The 22,274-nt window shown below is 41.1% G+C and overlaps 1 protein-coding gene across 1 annotated transcript; it reads left to right on the top strand.

Moving 5' to 3' along the window:
* The first annotated feature begins 438 nt into the window (after window positions 1–438).
* On the top strand, window positions 439–17,296 carry LOC109985817 (voltage-dependent calcium channel gamma-1 subunit-like). Its single transcript, XM_020636232.2, has 4 exons — window positions 439–927; window positions 11,664–11,738; window positions 13,008–13,145; window positions 13,458–17,296. Exons 1-4 carry the CDS (start codon window positions 687–689, stop codon window positions 13,688–13,690), a joined length of 687 nt encoding a protein of 228 aa, XP_020491888.2. The 5' UTR covers window positions 439–686; the 3' UTR covers window positions 13,691–17,296.
* The last annotated feature ends 4,978 nt before the right edge of the window (window positions 17,297–22,274 follow it).

Here is a 22,274-nt window from a genome sequence, read left to right as displayed (position 1 = left end):
GCTGGTATTAGGTGGGACCTTTTGTCTCACAGCTGAACTGCTGATTGGCTGAATAAGTGGATCAGACTACAACTAATAAAGGAAACGTCCCCCAGAAAGAGTCCCCTGGCACGCAACGCCTGAGAGACAATCGAGCTGGAAACAGATCAAACTGAATAAAGGAATGAAAAGATTTGTCGAATAAATGACACATTGATATCACCCAATGTTTGACGTGCAGATTAAATATTGAGAAGAACTGTCAAAAGAAGTTTCCCATAGATTGTCTTTGATGATGTAGTTAGAAGTTCATTTCCAAACTTTACATAAAAGAGCTTGAATCAGTATCAGAGTTGTTAGTTTATAGGTGTAAAAGGTGCAGAATTTCCCAGTATATCTCCTTGTCGTCGCTAAATGGCCTCAGCTCACTGAAGGCGACCAGGGAGGGAGAGGAGGAGAGGAGCGAGGAGGAAACTAGGGCACTGTTATCTGGCCCCTTTCTGCCAACCACCAGGCACCAGGCGGAGAAAGAGAAAGAAAGAGCTGAGGACAGGAGAGACGAGAGGACATCAGGCGGAGTGAAGCTGGAGACAAGACGGGGGAACCTCTGGAGTCAACGCCCGACCTCAAGGAGCTGCACACAAACACATCACACACATACACACACACAACACACACACACACATCCACAACTTTGGTGCAGCAACATGTTCGAGGAGCAGGCGACCAGGGTGAAGATCACGTCCGTGGTGATCGTCGTGGGCATGTCGGCGATGCTGGCGGCGGTGGTGACCGACCACTGGGCCGTGCTCAGCCCTCGGGTGGAGAGGCTCAACGCCACATGCGAGGCGGCCCACTTTGGCCTCTGGAGACTCTGCAAAAAGATCATCTTCATCGTGGAGGAGGACCCTCAGGGCAAAGGCTGCGGCCCCATCAGCTTACCCGGAGGTATGGAGATTTTTTGATCTTTGCGTCTGTTGGATGGTTTTTATCCTTCTAAATGCTCACAGTCAAGGTGACCAAAGCGTCTTCTTTGCATTGAAAATATTCTGACTTCGATTTTTAAATGTCTTTTCTTATCTTTTTAAGCACCTCTGCTGGCTTGAATTAAAATGCTTCTTTGGTCAGATTTAGAAACATTAAGAATTGGTAAAGACAAACGGAAAGTAATGACTTTTATAAGCTAAAGCAAGATTGAAGATTTGACTTTGACGCATGTTGTTTTTTCACTTTCCAGTACTTCCCACTGTCATTAATCTTTTATAGTGCGCAGGAAACATCCAACCTTGGCATATATAACACTTACATAATGATGCTTTTGAAGGGGATGTTATTAGGAGTTCAACATTTTGTTCATGCTTTTTTTGTCAACAATCATTTTCAGTTTTTTATTAATGTTTCATTTGTTTTGTTTTCATGTTTTTCTTTTTTTTGTAAGATTTATTTCTGGGCTTTTTGTGCCTTTATTATAGAGATAGAACAGTGGACAAGGTTGGAAACCAGGGAAAGAGAGTGCGGAATAACATGTGGGAAAGGAGCCACAGGTTGGATTTGAACCTGGGCCGCCTGCTCGGAGGACAACAGTCTCCATACATTGGGCGCACGCTCTAACCACTGCGCTACCAGTGCCTCGTTTTCATGTGTTTTTGTGAAGCACTCTGTAACACTGGTTTAAAAAGAAACGCTTCACAAAAACACATTTTTACTTTTATTAAAGGTAAAGGAAGAGAAGCAGGTTTTCTCTACATTTGAGTCTGTGTTTGTACACGTTCAAACACACACATACACACACACACACACACACACACACACACACACACACACACATGGATGTTGCGTAACAGTTCTGTGGCCATTTTTCACACTGAACTATCATTATGTTCCACAGAGAAAGACAATTAAGCCAATTAAGCACAGCTGAAGTGAAGAGCCTAATGGAGGAGAATGGCTGTTATCTACTTCACCGTGAACGTGATGGAAACAAAGATCTTCTCCTTCCGAGCTGATGGACTCTCAACGTTAGATGAGAGATAAAAAATGTGTTTTACCTCACAGCTCTGATTAAACTTAACTCCTATATCTTTTACAGAAAGCACTCACATGTTTATCAGTGTTCAGTCTGACTCTGAATACTAATCATGAGATGTTTTGTAACGTTCATACATTTGTTGTTCAGTCTTGATCGTGGCGTATCTTAAGATTTAAAGTTACATTTGATCATATTCAATGTAAGACTTGTAAGGAGATATGACTTTTTTAAAAATATTTTTATGGGGCTTTTGCCTTATTTAGGTAGGACAGTGGATAGAGTAGGAAATGACATGCGGGAATTGGGAACGGAGCTGCAGGTCAGACTTGAACCTGAGCTTCCCGATTGGAGGACAATATCCTGGGGAGGGATCTAACTGCTAAAGGCCATCAGCGCCCCAGGAGATCTTTCTTAACTTTTAAAATTCACAACATTTTGGGCAAAACACTCACTTCATTTCAACGTGCCGACAGAAAATAAAAATGGTGCCTGCTGCAGAAGTCTATCCTGAAAGTTCTTTCATAACAATGCATTCATTAAATCCCCCTTTCACACATGAACCCCTGACACATCCACAACACTAAATTTCCTGACATTTTCCAGACTTTCCTTTCACACGTTTCCCACAAAGAAGGCGACTGTCAGTGTGCATCATGTTTGGTTGAGGGGAGGCGGCTGAGTGGGGCATGCAGGAGAAGGAGTAGGAGGATATTCTTCAGTGACGGGTGCAGATTCTGAGTTAAATCACTTCAACACAAGTCAAATAGTTTCCACGATAAAAAATGCAAAAGTAGAAAAACGTAGGTCCTGGAACTGAGGCGAGAAAATGATTGTGATTGTGAACACTTGCTCTCAGAGAGGGTTCCACATTATTACTTGCTGCGTTCACAAATAGTCTCACTCGGACTATAAATGGGATTCATACGAGAGGACTGACAGGTAAACACGCTTAGAGTCTGGGTCAATGAATACAGAGATTTGCGTTATCTCTTGCAGCCCACCTGGAGATGTTTTTCAGAAGTGCGATGTGTGAAAGGGGCTCCTGTGATTCTAAAAAAAAAAATTAAGTCAAAAGCATTTGGTTTCGTATTCAAAGTCCTCCAAAATCTCCCTGTAGCTTTAATGATCAGCCCTGTTTGAACAGAGCCAGCAGTGGGATGAAGAGTGTCTCTCTGGCCCCTGGCTGTGTGCATGCCTTGCAGCTCAACAGACAGATTTCGCTGTGACTTGATCATTGACTTAGCCTCCAGCTCCTGCACCTCAGGATCAGTACAAGCCTTAATGAAGTGTGGCTTCCCGCACCAGCTCGTGAGTTAGAGTATGCACCTGAAGGGAACTCAGGGGGGCATGAAGGGAGATTGGGGAAGAAAATTGAAGTCTGCTAGGGCTTGATGGAGGAATGGGATGCCTCAGTTGACGGGAGAAGAGGACAGGGAATTTCAAAGAGAAGGGAGGCAGACTAGAGTTGTGACAGCAGCCTGTTATAGGAAATGTGACAACGTTGAGGGCTTCCAGAACACCTGCTCGGTCTAAATGGAGACAGGAGATTTGAGAAGACCAGTGCTTTGAGATCATATTCGTCCATGGAGTCAGTCTCATGATGAGTGAGTGATTGTCGCTGACAGATTCAGCAACAATCCAGTTATAGCCTTCACCACCCGACGGAAACCGCAAAGAAGTGTTGTATCAATGCAGAGTCCAAACAGCTTTTTTTGAGAAGCAACTCAAGATGAAATTGATGAAAAACACATCAAATGCTGCAGCTTGATTACATTTATGTAACTCTCATTTCTGGACTCTTCCAAATGTGTCACTTTTAGATGGTGCAGGGATGGTTTGTTTACCGTGTTTGAAGGATTGACATTAAGCTAAGCTAACAGGCTGCAGCTTCATATTTATCAAACAGACAGGTTGTAAAATACAGCAGCTTCAAAATATGAAACTGTAGTTAATCTCCAAGGTCTTGTCTTGAACCTGTCTGTAAGCCCATTTATGATGCTGCGTCTAACTTAGGTGACACAGTTTGATGGCGAGGAGGGTGGAGATGACGGATGGGTCAAACTTCAACTTTCTCATATGTGAACCAAGTCTTAATTTGTGTTAAATTAAAAAACAGAGAGGAAGTGAAGAATAAAAAGTTGAATCTTTTTGAAGTTATTTAAGGTTTGATGGTTAGCTACGGAGCCCCTGTGGAGAAAAATATCATGTGCACACTAGAAACTATCTCCTGAGCGACAGAAAGTATACCATGCTTACAAGAAGGTATTCTGTCTGTGCACAAGTCAGTTCCTGGTTCCCACAAGAAAATATTCATCAGCAAGTGAAAGTTTATCGTGATCACTGGACAGTCTTGTGTGTGCACGAGAGAGTTTCTTCCATTTTCTCTCATTGGATGAGCTTTAATGGCCTTCTGCCATCTTTGGGCTGTATCTCACAGAGTTCATGCGTGCACATCTTTCTCATGAACACAGAAATTGTCTTGTGAGCATGGGTTAGCTTTTAGATTTTGGTGCACAGAAACATTCGTTTTTAGTTTTTCCAATTCCCTAATTTCAGCTATTAGGGACTCCATAGTTAGGTAACTGACAAAGATCATGTATTATATAGTAATGTAACTTGCTGAAGTCACCAAACAAGTGTATATATGTATGTATGCACTCTTTAAAACCCAAATCATGAACTCTTTTTCAAACCTAGACATCTAGATTTGGCGATTTGAAAGAGTAACCTTTCCTTAGACCTTAGAACCTTAGAAATTCACATTTTGCACCGAGCTGCATCATCAACAAGTTCTAAGTGAGTATTTTCTATATAATGACGACTGGAGGCCAAGCCATGTGACGGACTCATGTTGTTGACGAGTCACCTGTCTCACCTCCAGCAGCTGAGGGAGTTCAGATCAGTGATCCCTCCCTTGGTGTGCAGCTGTTCTGTGAGAGACTCCCACTGGCTTTTTATTCAACCACAACATTGTTTCTTCACTTCGTTTAAAGGGAAAATGAGTCATTCTCTCACATTACCTGAAAAAGGTCCGGTGATTTTGGCATGTAGGGACACAGCTCTGCCATTTGCTCCCACGCCAGCTTCAACAGATTTGATTATACAAGCTCGTCTCTCCATTTGTGGCCTTGGTGTTTGCCAAAAATGGATCAGTGAGTGTCTCCAAATGTCCGAGTTCTCTTTGCTATCTTTGACAACACCTCAGAGGGCCTAGACTGTGGTGGGCTTGATGAGTTTCTTGTCCACCTTCACAAAATGATTTAAGTGAACATCATCTATCGGGGAAGCTGATTCAACCTCCTGGAAAAAAAGGCATGTAGCCTATAAACTCCTTCATAGCGGAAACTCCAATGATACCCAGCCTGTTAGTCTGAGATTGGTTTAGCTTGACAATGTCTGTATCAGAGTGACTACAGCTACTCTTTCTTTAGTTTTCCCCTGAAGGTTTAGAGGTAAAATAAACCTTGAGGAGAATTTAAAAAAGGATTGCACGGCTTTTGCAGCTGCTAAACCTCTGGAAGTGAGCCACAATGAAATGGCATGATTCACGGAGCAAATGCAAAGGGTTAAATGAACCCAAACTGCACTGCAGAGCAAAACACGTCCTGGTCATCCAATGCTGTTTGCACGTATTTGAAAAAGCCATTTTAGGCAAAAATGTACCTATTTCTATTCAAATGAGCCATGTTGCGGAAAACATCCAATTCACAAATAAAGTGCTAACGGCCACACTCAGGTAGAGTGATTTATTTTGCTGAGGGTGAGTGGAACCTGCAGCAAAGTATTCATAATATGTCATCAGGAGGTTGAAAATCTAATCTTTGTGAATGAAACTCTGTAATGTACAATTCCACACGTGAAATGAATGTAAGAGTGTGTTGAATGTGAAAAATTCAATGTTTTTAAAGCGAGTCAGTGTTTATACTGAATATACCGGCTTACCTTGAATTAGACAAACATTACTAACTCATGAAAAAAGGGTGCATCATGGACTGATTTGAACTGTTTGTATATATTTAATAGTCATATTTAAAACCTACAATTCCGAGTTCTGAATAGATTTCAGCTTTGTTTGCATTCATCCTGCCGTGCAGAATCAACTCATACTGTTGCTGTTGTATGTTTCTGAATGCATCAGGTGTGGAGACTCAGATGTATGTTTTCTAACGCTTTGAATGGACTCCAAAAGTAACCAGCTGCTGAGTTTACACCTGATCAGAGTGGATACCAGCACCACTCATGTTCACATGTTTCTCAGTTTATTCTGCGTTGTAGGTCAAGTGGTAAGCCAAGCAGGGTGGTGTTAAAAACCCCTGAGTTGATGGAGTGTGCACTATAACAGATTACATCCTTGATGAACAGAATACCCAAGCAAGCAGCGGTGATTGGACTTAATAACAACAAATTTGCATTTTTCAAAACAGAGGGGGAGTTATTCGTCAGGAGGCGCGTACACACAAACACTGTTTCATATACGGCACAATTACACATGCCTTTGTAAAAAGGTTGTATAACAACACGGAAGCAGAGTGGTGAACTCAGATGACTTTTAAAATTAGCTTCCCACAAAAATGACGCATGACAGCTTGAGTGCTGTGAATATCCATCGAAACCCCTCAGTGGATCCCATCGCGCTGCCCGGCTGGGAAATAAAGCACATGAATGATGCTTTTGTGTGCATGTGTGTGCTCCTACATGTATGTGCTCACAGAAGACAGGGAGAGGAGTTCATTATGAGAGATGTTTTTAGAGCAGCCAAGTGGTCAGACGACTTGTTTCCTGGCTCAAGAGTTTGAAAGATATTACCACCAGAGCACTCACACTTTCAAAACAAACCGTCCTCCTCTTCCTCCTCCTCTGCATCTTTCAGTGACACCATGTCTGACTGCTGTCCTCAAATGTATACCCACAAAAGCCCCTCGAGCCATCGTTTTCCATTTCTAAATGCCCAAAATGTCTCCCTCTCTTCTGCCAAGTTAGGCTCCTTCAGCGCGGAGTCAAACTGTGGAGGAGTTGTCGCAGGTTTAGTATTCAGAAAACAAGTTCAAAATCAAAATGAATCACTCCGAATTATGTAAATGTAACAGAAAATACATATTCAGAGATAACTACTGCCATCGCTTACAGATTAAAATGCTATGACGGAGTGTGTGCCGAGTATAATGGCGGCAGTCAAACTCATTATTGTTTAGAGTTTAATGAAAAAGGTCAGGCCACACATGCACATACACACACACACACACACACACACACACACACACACACACACACACACACACACACACACACACACACACACACACATGCATGCACACACAGGACCGAGCCGTGATGACTCTCCTGTGCTGATGTGTCCCAGTTATCAAAGCTCCTGGTGGAGTAGAAATTCAAATATCACCACAACCACCACCACCACCACCACCACCCCCCCACCCTGTTCACATTGACCCAGAATTAGTCGGTCATTCTGCTAGAAAAAGAACAGCCGTCGCCTAAAAAAACATGTTCTAGAAGCAATTGTTAAACGTTTGCACAGAAGTCTTTGAAACATTATGATTCAGTTAAGAGTTAGGGAAAGGCAGATGAAACACTCAGTTAAAAGCAGAGCCGGAAGAGAAACTGAACAGCAAAAAGACTGAGACAGGAGGGACGACAGGTGTGATGGAGACAGAGGAAAGGGTGAAGGAGAAGCTGAGTATGAAAGCGAGGAGGTGGCAGCAGAGTTTAATGGAAAGAAGTGAAACTAAAATGACAGGCGATACCACTCCCCCCCCGGAACGAAATCTGCCCATTAGCCAGACTGCAAGGTCAATTATACGCACCCACATGTCCACAGTGGATGTCCACTAAAGTTATGATACCAGTCAGATCTTTAACTTTCAAAAAGATAAGGCTGCATTCGTTTTGTGGATTTACTACAAATAGTTAAATGTGCCTTAAAAACAAAGAAAACCTTGAAAACAGAGCTTGAAGTTTTACAGTTTTTCCACCAGCGAGAAATGAAGCAGTGACAGAAAACATTTGCAAATGAAATCCGTGTGAATCTTGGCTTTGTTTCAGCACTGAGATAAAGAACATAGAAAACAAAGAGTTTTGTTTTTCTGACCACCCATTCTGGAGAACTTCAAAGTTGTTGTTCCTGCCACTTGGCTGGAATTTAGCTTGAAAATTATCTTGTTATTTTTGGTTTTTTTTGCAACAAAATTTCAGGTGATCGTGGCCATTTTGAAGATCCATTTACAACGTATGCATCAACAGCTCTGCATAATAGCCCCAATAATCTGGTTCCAAATTCTTTATCGTAGTCGTTACTGCTGGTGAAACGGTTTCCTAAATCATCAAAGATCTGTTCCTTCCACTGAATAACTTTGATGCAGAACTCTCCAGTATTTAACACTTTCTCATGAATGTTAAGCAAAAACATGCACGTTCAGTAGGCTTAACTTTAACAATGACTAGTGCATTGATAGGTCTTCATTTCAGAGGTGTACACTGCAGATTGAAAAATATTGAAACTAAATCTGTGTTTGCATGACTAATTTTTCTTCTTAAAGCCGGGGGTGGGTGGCTGCTGCAGGTTCAAGCCATAGACCTTAATGTGCATGCTGACACGATCCTTGGAAGTCCATTGTGTTGAAAGAGGTAGTTCTGCAAGCCTGCAGTTAATGCGATTTGTTACAGTGGCAATTTTGCTAAAAATGTGTGCCACTTAGGGAACATTTTGTCACTTTTACCAAAAGTGCTGTCAAAGGAAATTGCTTAGTCCTAAATGGCAATATTTCCAAATTCAGTAATTTAAATAATATTTGAAAATAAGCCACAAAAACAGTTTTAATGTAATTCAGTGGTCTTTTAAAGTATGCATGGTCACTTACCAAAGACTGTATATTCAGATGGATGTAGTAACAGCTGTCAGGGAGTGAGGCCAAGAGATTTAGAGCTCCCCCTACTGAATGGCTGCAGAACAGGTCATAAACCCCGCCTCCTCCAACAGATGTGTCATGGCTGATTCATGTCACAGTGTTCATTTTTCTCAGTTTTGTTTTACTTATTTATTTCATTCAAAAAAAGTCACAATTGAGAGCTCTGTTGGCAAATGAGGCTCCTCATTGTTTGCAACCGGATAGGCAGAGTAAGCAGAGTAAACGTGAAATATAACAGTCCATAAACTTTCCATAAACAGGAAACTGACACAAGAAGAATCTATTCTGGTGTGGACTGTATCGCCCTTTGTCGTTTTATTATAAATGTGTGTTTCGGTTAGTGGAAGGGGCGTGGCATCATTTCCACGGGTCCCCCAGCTCCAATCTCTTCATGTCTCTGCTCCTAATTATGTACCAGCGCAATATGTCACCGCCCGCTGCAGGGGGATTTAGGAATAACTTACAATGGGGGTTATAACTATCTTATTTCCTTTTCTTTGCCTGCTCTTTGTATGACTCTTCTCAATGCATCGATATGGAGTGCATAACTGGAGGCGCTTTTAAAGCTTCCTTTTCCTCAAAGGTCCTTCTGCTCCGTCTTTGTGAGGTGGGCAGATAATTGTCTTGGTAGAGACCAGAGAAACACACATTAGCTTTGATTAGCTCAGCCCCAGAGGTACACACACCTGATGAGAGAGCGCTAATGAAAATAATATATTTACAGATCTGGGCTGCACTGTGATCCCGCCTCCTATTCCCCCTCTCTCCAGCCTGTCAATCCCCTCACATATAACACATGTACTGTACGCGCACACACACACACACACACACACACACACACACACACACACACACACACACACACACACACACACACACATGCATGCACACACAGGACCGAGCCGCACACACACACATAAACATTCACACAGTCATCCGGATTTGCCTGTACATGGGTAAATAGATGGGACTCGCCAAGACCTGCAGCAGCCTGTTGCTAGGTTACCTGTTTAGTGAGTCTTTCTCATCCTGGGTAACAAACATCTCCTCTGTTGCTTGGTGCACATACACACACACACACACACTCTCTCACACACACACACACACACACATACACACACATATACAGGCAGCACCCAAACATTGTCCGTCTCTGCGTGGACAGAAAGAGTCTGTTTTATGGGTTTAATCACAGCGAGAAAGGTTGTTGAGTGGAGGAAAGAGGGGAAACTAACTTGGCCTTTACACCCCCTCCCTCTCCGCCCATCTGCCTTTACAGACAGCAAACAGATTGATGGATGAGTGGATAATAGCTGCACCCGGGAATTGTTTGTTCTGTAAGGGGGATTTTTTTTTAAGATTGTGGTCAAAGGAGAAAAGTTTGTAAGAATGTGCAGACGTGTCATTGTTGTGAAGAAATGGGAGGACATTGATTCCTGAGAGCAAACACGACAGACAGAGAAGAATAAAATGGAAAAGGATGAAGCAAATGTTTACTTCCATTTGCATAGTTAGGAAGGTACAGGTGCAGTGATATGTGTCTGCTTTGCTCTTTAAGTCAGCTTTATATGAGCAACAAAACAGATAGTTGTGACTTTAAGGATGAAAGTTAGTCACATGACACGGCTCTGATTTTTTGGGAGAAGTATTGAACGTTCATCTGATCGAACAGCAGAGGAGAAAGGTAACAGTTGTGCGAGCTGGTTCATGACGTACCTAGAGAGTAGAGGGCTGTACAGTTTTCTTCTTTTGTAGTATAACACACTTTGTCCTTCAGTTTCTGCGGTTGGTGTATAAAAAGAACTTCTTTCAATCAAAGAGCAGATGTGGGAAGAAACCAGTACAGTACTTAGTTGCTGTGTGAATTTCTCTGGTGTCTTTACTTCAGTGTTAATGCCTCTGACCACTTTTTAACTTCTCTGTCTACATCTGTCATTTCTATACCTCTCATTTTCTTGAGTGAAGCCTTTGGTGTATCCATGAACACATATCGAGTGCTACTGATGACAAAGTGAAAAACCTACAAATAATTCATTAAAATAACTACAGTGTCTATTTTAACAAGAGCTAAGAATGTATCGGTGTATTATTTCCACAACTTATAGCTAATAAGATTGTCAAATCAAAACATCAGGGTCCAACATGCTGTGATAGTAATCATTTTTTAAGTGGAAATTAGTACTATGACAGTCAAGGCTTTTAAATCATATTTGTTGTGAATGAATGAGTGAATATTGGATCCATAATGAGAACTTTTCCATATGTTGTCAAAGGTTTAAATTAAAAAAAAGTCAAATACTGCAACCTTTTATTCCAATAACATTTGTTTTTTTCCTGGCAGGAAATGTTTCTGGACTTAAGACGTAAAGTTATTATATTAAATATTTAAATGATTAATTGACTGTGCTGACTTAAACTCAAGGAGTTGAAGGTGCTAAATAAATGCAACACAATGATTAGAAGGGCTTGTAGTGACACAGAAAGCAGGATTTCCAACCTAAAGACTTATTGTTTGAATAGCAGTGAGTGTCATTAATTTGCATATCTATATTTTGTCTTTCATGGAATGCACTGAGAGATTAAAACTTTTCACTGATGAGTAATTCAGTCTCACAGGACTCAGATACCACCTGTGCCACCTGCTCCCCCCACCCCTCATGTTTAATCTCCCTCTTTCCTCACCCTCTCTCCCCTCTCTCTCTCTCTCTCTCTCTCCCTGTCGTTCTCTACAGTAAAAAACTGCTCCTACTTCAAACACTTCACCTCGGGGGAAGAAGCGGAAGTTTTTGAAGTCAAGACCCAGAAAGGTGGGTGTAAAATACACACAAACACTACAACCAGGTTTCCTACTCATTCCTACCTTCCATAACTCATTTGCAAAAGGAATTGAGAAAAATATGTTAATGCAAAAATAGTGTACTGCATGTGTTCAGAATAACAAGCAAGCGTTTGAGCACAAATTGAGCTTTGTGCACACTGGCCCATGAAATCTGCTCCAATGTTCTGGTGTTTTTATCTTCTCATCTTCTCGGCTTCAAGATTGCCGCTTTCAAAGAAAATGTGTTTCCAGGAAACAGCTTCTCTGTTCTCGCGCTCGCTCCCCGTCAATTCAGCTTTTACACAATAACACACAGAGAAGCGTGAGGGGACACACAAAGATATTTTGAAGGCAGGCAATTATAGATCAGTGTCAAAGATTTACATTGTAGGAAATGTTCAGCAACTGTGAATCTGAAAGACATTAGCTGAAATACTTGGAAACAAATAGTGTTTTTCACCAGCTATAAGGTCTGTGCTCTGCATTCAGTATTAAATAAATCTATGTTGTACAAAGAAATACTATCATCAATGTCAATCAATTAACTTTGTGGATGCTATAAGTGCATTGATATATGGAGTTCCTCAGGAGTCAATATGGGGCCCCATATAGTTTGTTCAAAAATACAGAAATCTAAGTAATTTGCAAACAAAAATAGTTTCAGAAAATAATAAAATTTCTAAATAACTGCCATCTTTTCTCACACAAGCATCCTCTCACAGACTACCAGCCTTAGGAGACAGACGCAGAATGAGTGTAAAGTTAATTTACACCTGGTGCTCTCCACAGTCAGAGTGCTAAAAAAGAAAAAAAAAGACGCTCAGAGGATAATTTCTCTGTGGGAGTATAAGCAAGAAGCTGAATTTTATTTATCTAACAACCAGACAGGAGAGGAGGCAGGGGGGAGAAGAGAGGGGGAGATGTTCTAATCATCTTGTTATAAGCCTGCAGCATCTTATCCGTCATGCACGTGGCATTATTGCCAGTTTGGATAAATGGCGATTGCTTTTAGAGCGAGGCTAATCTAAAGGCTAATTATCTTTGTCATAACTTGCCTAAGTGCAGTACGGTTATTATGCAAACGACAACGCAACATCCCCTTCTGCTCCTACAGGTTTTAAACACCGTCTCTTCCCTCCATCACTTTCTCAGTATGTCATTCCTCGTCACTGTTTGTCCTGCTGTTGCGTCTTTCTCCTTCCTTTGTTTTTCTTCTCATTGTTTTTCAAGACTTATAAAATCTCCCGTGTCTCCTCAGAGTACAATATCTCTGCAGCAGCCATCGCCATCTTCTCCCTGTTCTTCATGACGCTGGGCACTCTCTGTGTCATCTTCTCCTTCGGGAAGGGTCGGGACTACCTGCTCCGGCCTGCTGGGATGTTCTTCGCCTTTGCAGGTCAGTCGTGTCACACAGTGTGAATCACAGGTCAGGATCCGTGTGAAGCTACCGTCTCTCCGTTTTCAGACTTTAACTTAGATTGAGATGTGTCCATGTGATCCTGGTACAAATTAAACAGTGAACATGAAGCTTTGTTGTTTCTAGTGGTTATATAATCCAGTAGATAAGTGCTCCACTCGTACTGTCACAGACTCAAAGTAAAAGAAAACTGACAGTCTTTGAGTGTAAATATGATGAAACTGTTTTGACAACACAATCACCACGCCTGCGAGTGAAGCATCTGCTTTTCTCTCTGTTTTTGGCATGCAGGCCTTTGCATCATCATTTCTGTCGAGGTAATGCGCCAGTCTGTCAAACGCATGATTGACAGTGACGAGACCATCTGGATTGAATACTACTACTCCTGGTCCTTCACCTGCGCCTGCGCCTCCTTCACCCTCCTCATCCTCAGCGGAGGCGCCCTGCTCCTCATCTCCATGCCCCACATGCCGCGGAACCCCTGGGAGAGCTGCATGGACGCCGAGCCCGACACCTTAGATTAGACACCGCTGATGCGACAGGAACAAATCACAGAAAATACAAGTTTTGTACCCTTTAGCCCTTTAATGACTTATACCGTCCTAAATAGTTTGCATCAGTGCAAAGTGTTTTTTTTAAGCTTGATTTCCAACCTGTCCGTTGATTTTAGTTCAAGTTATTCAAATATTAAAATGAACATGAAGACACTTGTGATAGACACACAGATGCAGCTAAAAAAAAGTAAATATTGTCTTTACATGATAAAGCTTACGTCCTTGTTGGTGTGTTTAAGAGCTGATGGGTACTTTGGGTAAACTACAACCTATATCGTTTTTTTATTAACTTAATATTTGCTCTTACCCTTTTTTTCAAACCTACAGGAGAGCTCAGTCACTGCTGTAACTTTAAGAAACATCCCTTTGTATTTGTTTGTGATCCTCGATGTTACATAGGTTAAGATTTCCACTCCTGGTGATTGTTCTGCTTTTACGGCTGATTTGCGGATAGACTCCCCTGAAGATCGTGTTTTGACTTTTACTTGTTGATTGCAAATTGACAATCATTATTCTAAACTGCTAAAGAGTGAGAACTAAACAGTGCTGACATGTATAAATATTAATTAGATTGGATTAGATTAGTTTGCTGAAGCACTCACTACTAAATTGTGCAAAAAACAAGTTCTTTTATACGGATACAGTGATCTCCAGCAGCTGTGTCTCTATATGAAGGATGTTGGAGTAACAAAAAATGTGCATTTCATTTTCTACTTGTTTCCACTGTGACAGACAGCTGGATACATTTTCATTCAGGTCAAATATTCACTTCAACCCGTGGATATTTGGAGGTCCAGAGAGGGTCATTTTTTATAGGTATTCATGGTAACAATGAAAATGTCACAGTGCAAGCTATTAGTGGTAAATCATAAAACCTTCATCACTCGTTGATGACAACACCTAGATGACGTTAGTATTTGACAAAGGCCCCGTGTCCACCTAGTGTTTTCTCCAGGCAGGAAGCACTGCACGTCCGTCCCGTATCTATGACAACAGTCTGTTGACAACGGCCGCTGTATGACTGACACTTTCATTTGAGATCATTTATTTCTCGATCAGACATTGAGAGAGGAGGATGAGGCTACAAGACACGATCGGTTGGGAGGCAAAACTATGGAGATTAACATACTTTTTAGAAAAGGGATGTCAACAGAGCCTTTCTGAAAAGATTTTCAACTTAAGCGCTCAGAGCGGCCGGAACGCCTGGAAAAAAAGACGCCGGGCGCTGCGCTTTTTCTCCAGGCAATCTCTTTCTGCTGAGAACACTCTCTCCTCATTGTAAACAATTGAAAAAAGATGCTAGCGCTCAGTGGACTCGGGGCCTTGGTAAAAATAACACCATGCTGTTGAACACAGGGAGACATTTAATGTAAAACTGTTCATGATGGTTAGCAGCTAACACAACAACTACACGGCTTCATCATCTCTAAATGTGAGGGCGGTCAAATGATTTTAAGTTAACGATGAGACTTCAGTATTACAACAAACACGGTTCAATAAATGAGCGTCGATAAATACGACAAAAGGTCAACAAAAGAATGATGACACAGGACAACAAAAAGGAACAGGATTACATAATCATCTGTAATATTAGGCTTCAATCAATGCAGTCGTTTCCTTTTTCTCTGAGGATTTACTTCAGTCAATCTGAACCATTGATTGTCTAAAGAGAGATAATTACTTCAGGTCAGTGTTCATGACCCCTGGTGACTTCAGTCCTGCAGCAGAGATCCATAAACATTGTCCTCACAGCATAAACTGAGCCTCGGAGTTATGCTCTGCTTTCTGCAAATGTACTCTGCTTTAAGGCTCCAAATGAATAAATTAAATGTTAGAGCATGTACACAGAACACTCAGAATGTAATTCTTCATGACCTTTACTCCTACCAAGAATTTCAAAAATCACAGAATATTTAGTCTTTGCATATTTTGTGTTTAATGTTGATATTGAAAGTTATTCTTTTGTACATAAGGAGCACAGTTTACTGAAGTAAAAGTCCCTGTGTGTGTGTGTGTGTGTGTGTGTGTGTGTGTGTGTGTGTGTGTGTGTGTGCGTGTGTGTGTGTGTGTGCGTGCGTGCGTGCGTGCGTGCGTGTGTGTGTGAGCATACCTGTCCTATGAAGTTGATTCTTAAGAACAACTGACTTTCTTTAGATATTTAGCAACAAAAAAATGAGTGGCGCTCTGTTTCTGTTTGCAATGATCGCCAGCAGAAGCGCACACTTACTGCAGGGTTAGCGTGTATGTTTACTCTTTACTGTTTACTCATCTTTTTACCCTGCAAGCTACCCGAGAATATGACATTTGTAGTAATGGAAAAAGCTGACAATTTATCAAACTAGCACAAGCTAACTGCCGATCCTTTGCACCTGCCTGACTCCGCGTCGGCAGGTGAAAGCCAACAGCACAAGGTTCACCCTTGTTTGAGAACAAGCTTTAACCGCTTGGCGTTTCACATCACTATGATTATATTCCTTTACTGTTGCAGCCATTACGGTGTCCGCCATATTGTCTCTGCATTTCTTAGCCACATCTGAGTTCTGCTCAAATATTTCTGAGAAGTTTGACGCTGATGACACTTTGATATTCCTCTTTTTTTCAGTCGCTGTTTGTGACTGTAAATGGCGCTGTAAAGCTAAAAGCCTTCTGTCCTATAGACACCTGTATAGTTGCTCTTTTATGAAAACTGTATTCCAATGTTCAGCCTGTTTATTTAAATGACTTTAATGTTCCCTTTATAGAAGACCTTTTCTTTTCTAGTCCAAACATAAAAAATCAGAGTTCACCTGACAGCGGTCTTTTTTCATTCGGCTCTTTCTCAGAGCAGATTTTACAAAAACACTCATCTAAGTCTAACCTGTTATTTTACGTGAGTCACTGTGGCCCTGGATTCATTCAGCTGCAGCAGGTGGTTAAATCAAAGCTCCATAAATGACGCTGTTTCATGCAGGAACACAAACAGAAATGATTCAATTTAGCCCTGAGAAACAGTTCTTCTCTTCTCAATCACAACCTGACTTTGTCTTTGCACAGGTTTGTACTCTGGATCATCACACCTGTACAGTTTGTTCATATTTCATATCATCCTCAATGACAGAAGGATGCCTACCATCATTTTCAGCTGGACAGGTTGTAAAAAGAAGAGACGTGTGACACAGTGTGGGCTGTAAGAATAGTTTCATACACATCATTTATGCAAATAAAAATCCCCCTGAGTTGAGTATTAGCTGTAGAGGACACACCTGATCTTTTTATGTGATGTTCATTATCTGAATAAGTAGAAGTCTGTTTTTGTCTTTTTTTCAAAAGAAATACAATAAAAATTACTCTGAAAAGGTCGACAATGATATCGGTATGATTTGTATGCGCTGTACAATTTAGTCGATATTACACCTTGGTGTAAAATATGTTTGAATTTGACGAGTTTAACATCTTTTTAAAGTATGTATAATATTTGTTCCTGTGTGTTTTCATCGCTGTGGATTCTACGCCCACATGAGGAAGGTCAACACTCTTTTGTCCATGCAATAGTTTCATATTTTCATCTAAAAGCAAAAGCAAGTTCAGAATTCAGAATAAAAATGGCATCTCGAGTGTTTTCTCTTCCAAGAAATCTTTTACATCCCTGTGTCATTTTCACAGAAAAATGTGTTTGAATTGAGACACAAACCTATTGGAAATGCTCCAGAGAGCTGCAGGTGAGTGGCTCTTCAGGAGTGGATTTTAGAGATGCATGAGGCAGTCTGCATCATTCATAAGACCTTTACCTCGGGGTGATGAGAAAGCAAGCACAGCTGGATTTACTCTCTGCCTCCGACATTCATTCAGATCACTGCACCTTAAGATCAGCCCCTCTAAAGGTTTAAAATCAACAATCAATACAGGTGAGATATTATCAGTTTAATATCATGCCTTCAAATAACACACTTAAATCTGAACGCTAACATGTTGGTCATCATACATTATGCATATTTAAAGGCTGCTGCACAAGAATTCTTGGTAGATTATATGGAAATTGGCAATTAGTGAATTCATAAAGCTCGAGGCTCGCACATCATTTTGCGCAAAGGGACATGTGGCTATTTAAATAATTCAAACCATGAAAACACACAAAAAGACGAATTAGGAGAAAAAACTTTGTATTTACTGTGGCATCAAACTTCTGATGTACGAAGTTTATTAAAAACAAAAAGAAGACAAAAAAATTAGGTTTAAAAAGAATACCTGGAGACACTGGAATCCCAAATGCTTAATAGCCTTCTAATTTAAGGGCAGCGGTTCCCTATGGGGGGGTCACAGGCCACCAAGAGGGGGGTCAGGACTTGTGGAATACCTTCCAAAAAAACTGTATGTTTTACACATTATTATTATTATTATGAATTATAGACAAAAAGGCGTTCAATGTCAAATAACACCAAATCAATCAGTGAAATGAAAATTACATTAACCTGCAAAAATACTTGCACTGTATTCTTTAGTATTATCAGTGCTCAGATACTAGAGCGTGTGTATGTAGGTACCTCCAGGGACAGTGAGGGTCCAAAGTCTCTGGAACCCTTGTTTTGGGGGTGGCAAGCTGAAATATTTTTGGATCCCTTGATTTAGAAAACTGCAGGAGTTCTTTTTAGGAGTTTTGTGCAAGTGTGACCACGGCTTCTGTTATACTTTGCACCACATTATGTAACTGCTTTTATGACCAGTTGAAATGAAAATCCTCTGATGTCAAGGTTTCTGGTTTCTACTCTGATTCTGACTCAGACAAACCGTTCAGGGCCGCACTTAGCTAATTGTCACATGCATTGCTGATGTGTGCAGAACAAGGCAGATGTCAGAATGTGATGTTTTGGCTCAATTAAGTTTTATTTTCCATCATACAACGTCTATGTATTTTTACCTTTTTTAAGTTTTTGTTTAAAGCTTTATTTTTGGGCTTTTAGTCCTTTATGTAGAGATAGGACAGTGGAAAGAGAGTCAGAAATCAGGGAGAGAGAGAGAGAGAGAGAGAGAGAGAGAGAGAGAGGGGAACAACATGCAGGAAAGGAACCACTTGGAGGACTATAGCCTCTGTATGGGGCGCTCGCACTAACCGCTGGTCTACCCGCGCCCCTGTATTTTTTTTCTTTTTTACAACTGAATTTCCTGAGGTTTTAATGCACTTTGGCCTGTCCTCTGTGGCCTGTTTCCTCAGAAACTTTTAGAAAATTGCATTGGTGTGAGTCCCGAATACTAGAAGAAGAAGCAAACATTTTGCTGCAATTTCATATCTTTACCCATGAATGTGAGACGGAGGCTATAGGTGCAGTCACAGAAAAGCCTCCAGTTCGTCTCACCTACAGTCACTTTGTTGATGAGGCAGGCTGATGTTCGCAGGAGTCATCCGGTCCTTTGAGTCACTGCTACGAATGTAACGCTGTCAGTCTCTTTCCTGACCTCTGACTGAGTGCTGTCAAAGCTGTTACTATTCTCTGCACACAGCAGTACAGTACAAGTATTTTCCATTCAGCTGCGTCCCTCCGAGAGAGACAGAGTGTGAGTGAGCAGAAAAGGTTTAAAAATCACGGGTTAGATTTCTTCTGAATCTGGTGGACAGAGAGATGAAATGAAACAGAAATGATGGACATGAGGCAGATATGATGACAGTAACAGAAAAAGCCAATAACACCCGGAAAAATGTGCAGATGGACACAGCTTGGCCGTTAAAGCGGTCGACAGAACATGATCCTGAAAAGAGCCGTGAAGCTCTGTCAGCAGCAGCAGAGAGGAAACAATGAGAGCTTGAACACCAAGGCCCAACCAGAAGTCACAATATTACAAGCAGTTGTGAGAAACCGGAGTAAGATGTATACATGCCACAGTATCCCATTTTCTTTCAGAGTTCTCCAGGTAGCAAAATCGGGTTTCTCCAAATTGAGATAAGGGCTTATACAAGTTTCTGAAATCGGGATATGATGTTTATATCATATCCTGATTTCAGAAACATTTGATGGATCGCTGCTGCAGGACTGAAGTCACAGTGCGACACAATTCATGATGCTTTGAGTGGCTGACTTCTTAGAGAGCAGCGTTTGTAAAGACAGCTGATCCCCTCTTCTGAACTAATCTCTTCACCTGAGGGAGAGAGCTACAAGCACACTTAAGTACTACTTTCACCACCTCTCTCTCTCTCTCTCACACGTCCTTTCTTACACTCTGAATATGTATGACTGTATTTTCCTTCAGTCCTTCCTGCCTCTCTTTCTCTTTCTGACACTCTGACAGTTTCCCCCCCATCATCATCATCATCATGTCACACTTATATTTCTCCATCCGTTCCCCACTTCTGCTTGAAATTCCCAGTACTCGCTCTCTTTTTTTTTTTGTCATTTTCTGTCTTTGTTACACACATTTTAGTTTCTTCATGTTTGTTTCCTGTCAGCAGATGTTGCCCCCCCCTCCTGTTTTCTTCTCCTTGTTCTCTCCCCATATTTTCCTCATTTTCCCTCTGCTGAGTCTTTTTATCCCCCCCCCCCCCCCCGTTTTTGAAGCTTACCTTTGGAGGAAGCAACAGTTCAGCTTTTCCTCTCTGTCTCCCCCCTTTCACCTCCGCTCCCTCCCTCCCTCCCTCCATCTTTCCGCCTCAGCGCTCTCTCAAGCAGCCACTCTGCTGCCTAACGACTTGGATCGGTGGTGACTGTTGAGAGGCGATAGACCTATAATAAGGCAATCCAAACCAAGACTGTCGGCGTTCTACCAGTGCTGCGTTTGCATGCTGCTCTCTGGCCTGGAGGAGCTGATGGAGAAGGACGTGGAGATGAAATGTTGTTAGTGTTGAGATAAGAGAGCTTGAATAAATCACAAGTGTTTGCTGCTTTTGTGGTTAAAAGAGGAGGGAGAGTCGCTTGATTTTACCAAACATGGAGGACATTTTATTTAGAAAAATAATAGTCTGCAGAGGAAAGATAGAGGAGAGTTTTTGATTTAAAATATATGAATAATCTCTGACAGTCTCAAGCTTTAAAGTACACGTTTATGCAAAGAGTTTGATTTACTTATTCTATGGTTTAATTAAGTTATTATGTAATCTCAGAGTCAAGCAGCTTTTCGACAAATAATAATCAAGCCTGATGAATAAAAAACAACTATAAAAGCTTGAATTTGTATAGCACCTTTCAAAGGACCTAAGGGCACTTTACATCAGAACACACAAACAAAAACAACATATAAGCCTATATACTGATATGAACAGTACGATATAAACACATTAAAAACCCCTCGTCCTGTGCCTCCACTCACCAAAAACCTGATTATCTCAAGGACAAGTCCAGTAAATATCAACTGAATGCTCCGAAACTGTCTGAGTTCATATTTGAAAACAGCTTGGAGTTGCCATCACTGGGAATTTAAATGTGTTAAACACAAGGCTCACATGGCTTTTGAATTACTCCTGATGTCTACAGAAGTGCAGGAGTAAGACATGTCACGTCTGTAGTCTTTGGGGTGTTCACTTTGGAAACTTGTCATAAAACCACCGATAATAACAAACAAAGTGTACTCGTCAAAGAAAACAAATCTGTCCCGTCTCAGTCTGTTCATGTTCTGAATTCAAAGTTGATCATTTACGTCATCTGACTTCTGTTTCCACATGATGCTGAAGAGACTATTCTGTGATAAAATGCATCGGTGAACTATATACTATATATCTATGAACTTGCCCACAGGTTATTGTAATTAGGTTATCATACTCTAAAAGACTATAAGAAATCACAGATTTATGTAAATCCATTTTAAAATAATCTGAAATCTCCTCCTTCTGTCTTTACTTTGGCCGTAAACTCGGTTCTTCTTACCCAGACAATTCTCTCTAGATTGGAGGAATCCTTAAAATCGCCAGACTAATGCTTCTTTAAATGATAAAACCAGAACGTAAGCATTCTCAGACTGTGTAAACATATACTGTAGAAAGGAAGACAAAAACTATGCTGCTTCAGGTCCTGCATAATTTTCTTGCCTCCACACACCTAGCTGCCAAGTGCTGCGTAAAGATGGCATGTTTGTGGGATTGTTGGTTCTGGAAGGACAGAGAAACTGTCAGATGGTGAGGAGGAGCGGGTTTGAAAGCTGTTTGAGACAATGTCAGTAACGGATCACACATTACAAGTGTTGTTATTTACCTGCACTGATGCTTATTGTGTCAGACGAGCTCACAATCAATAGTGATGTGATTGACGTCTCAGCGGAGCAGCACAGGAAACGTTTAAAAAAACAAAAAAGCTTTTGCATCTCACACCCACTGGGTTAATCAGAGGAAGAAGCTGATGAGATATCTGACCTTAACCAGCTTCAATCAAATGATGAAGTGTTCAAATGAATATATTTAAACAGGAGCAAGGGTATCAAAAGCTGACAAAGTCTGCCTACATTATCTCTTAACCTTTAAAATTAACATATTATAATAGGGTAATTTTGGTGCGTGCCCAAATTGTTTTTTGCAAAATTAATCATATTAATTCACAATTCTGCTGTTTCTCTTTTTTTTTACATGAGCATTTATTGGACTTCAATTGCTTTTGCAGCC

Source organism: Labrus bergylta, chromosome 16 (genome assembly GCF_963930695.1).
Source record: "Labrus bergylta chromosome 16, fLabBer1.1, whole genome shotgun sequence".
NCBI classification, from domain to species: Eukaryota; Metazoa; Chordata; class Actinopteri; order Labriformes; family Labridae; genus Labrus; species Labrus bergylta.
Note: the sequence above shows the minus strand (reverse complement) of the source record. Positions and strands in the feature narration are given on the sequence as shown.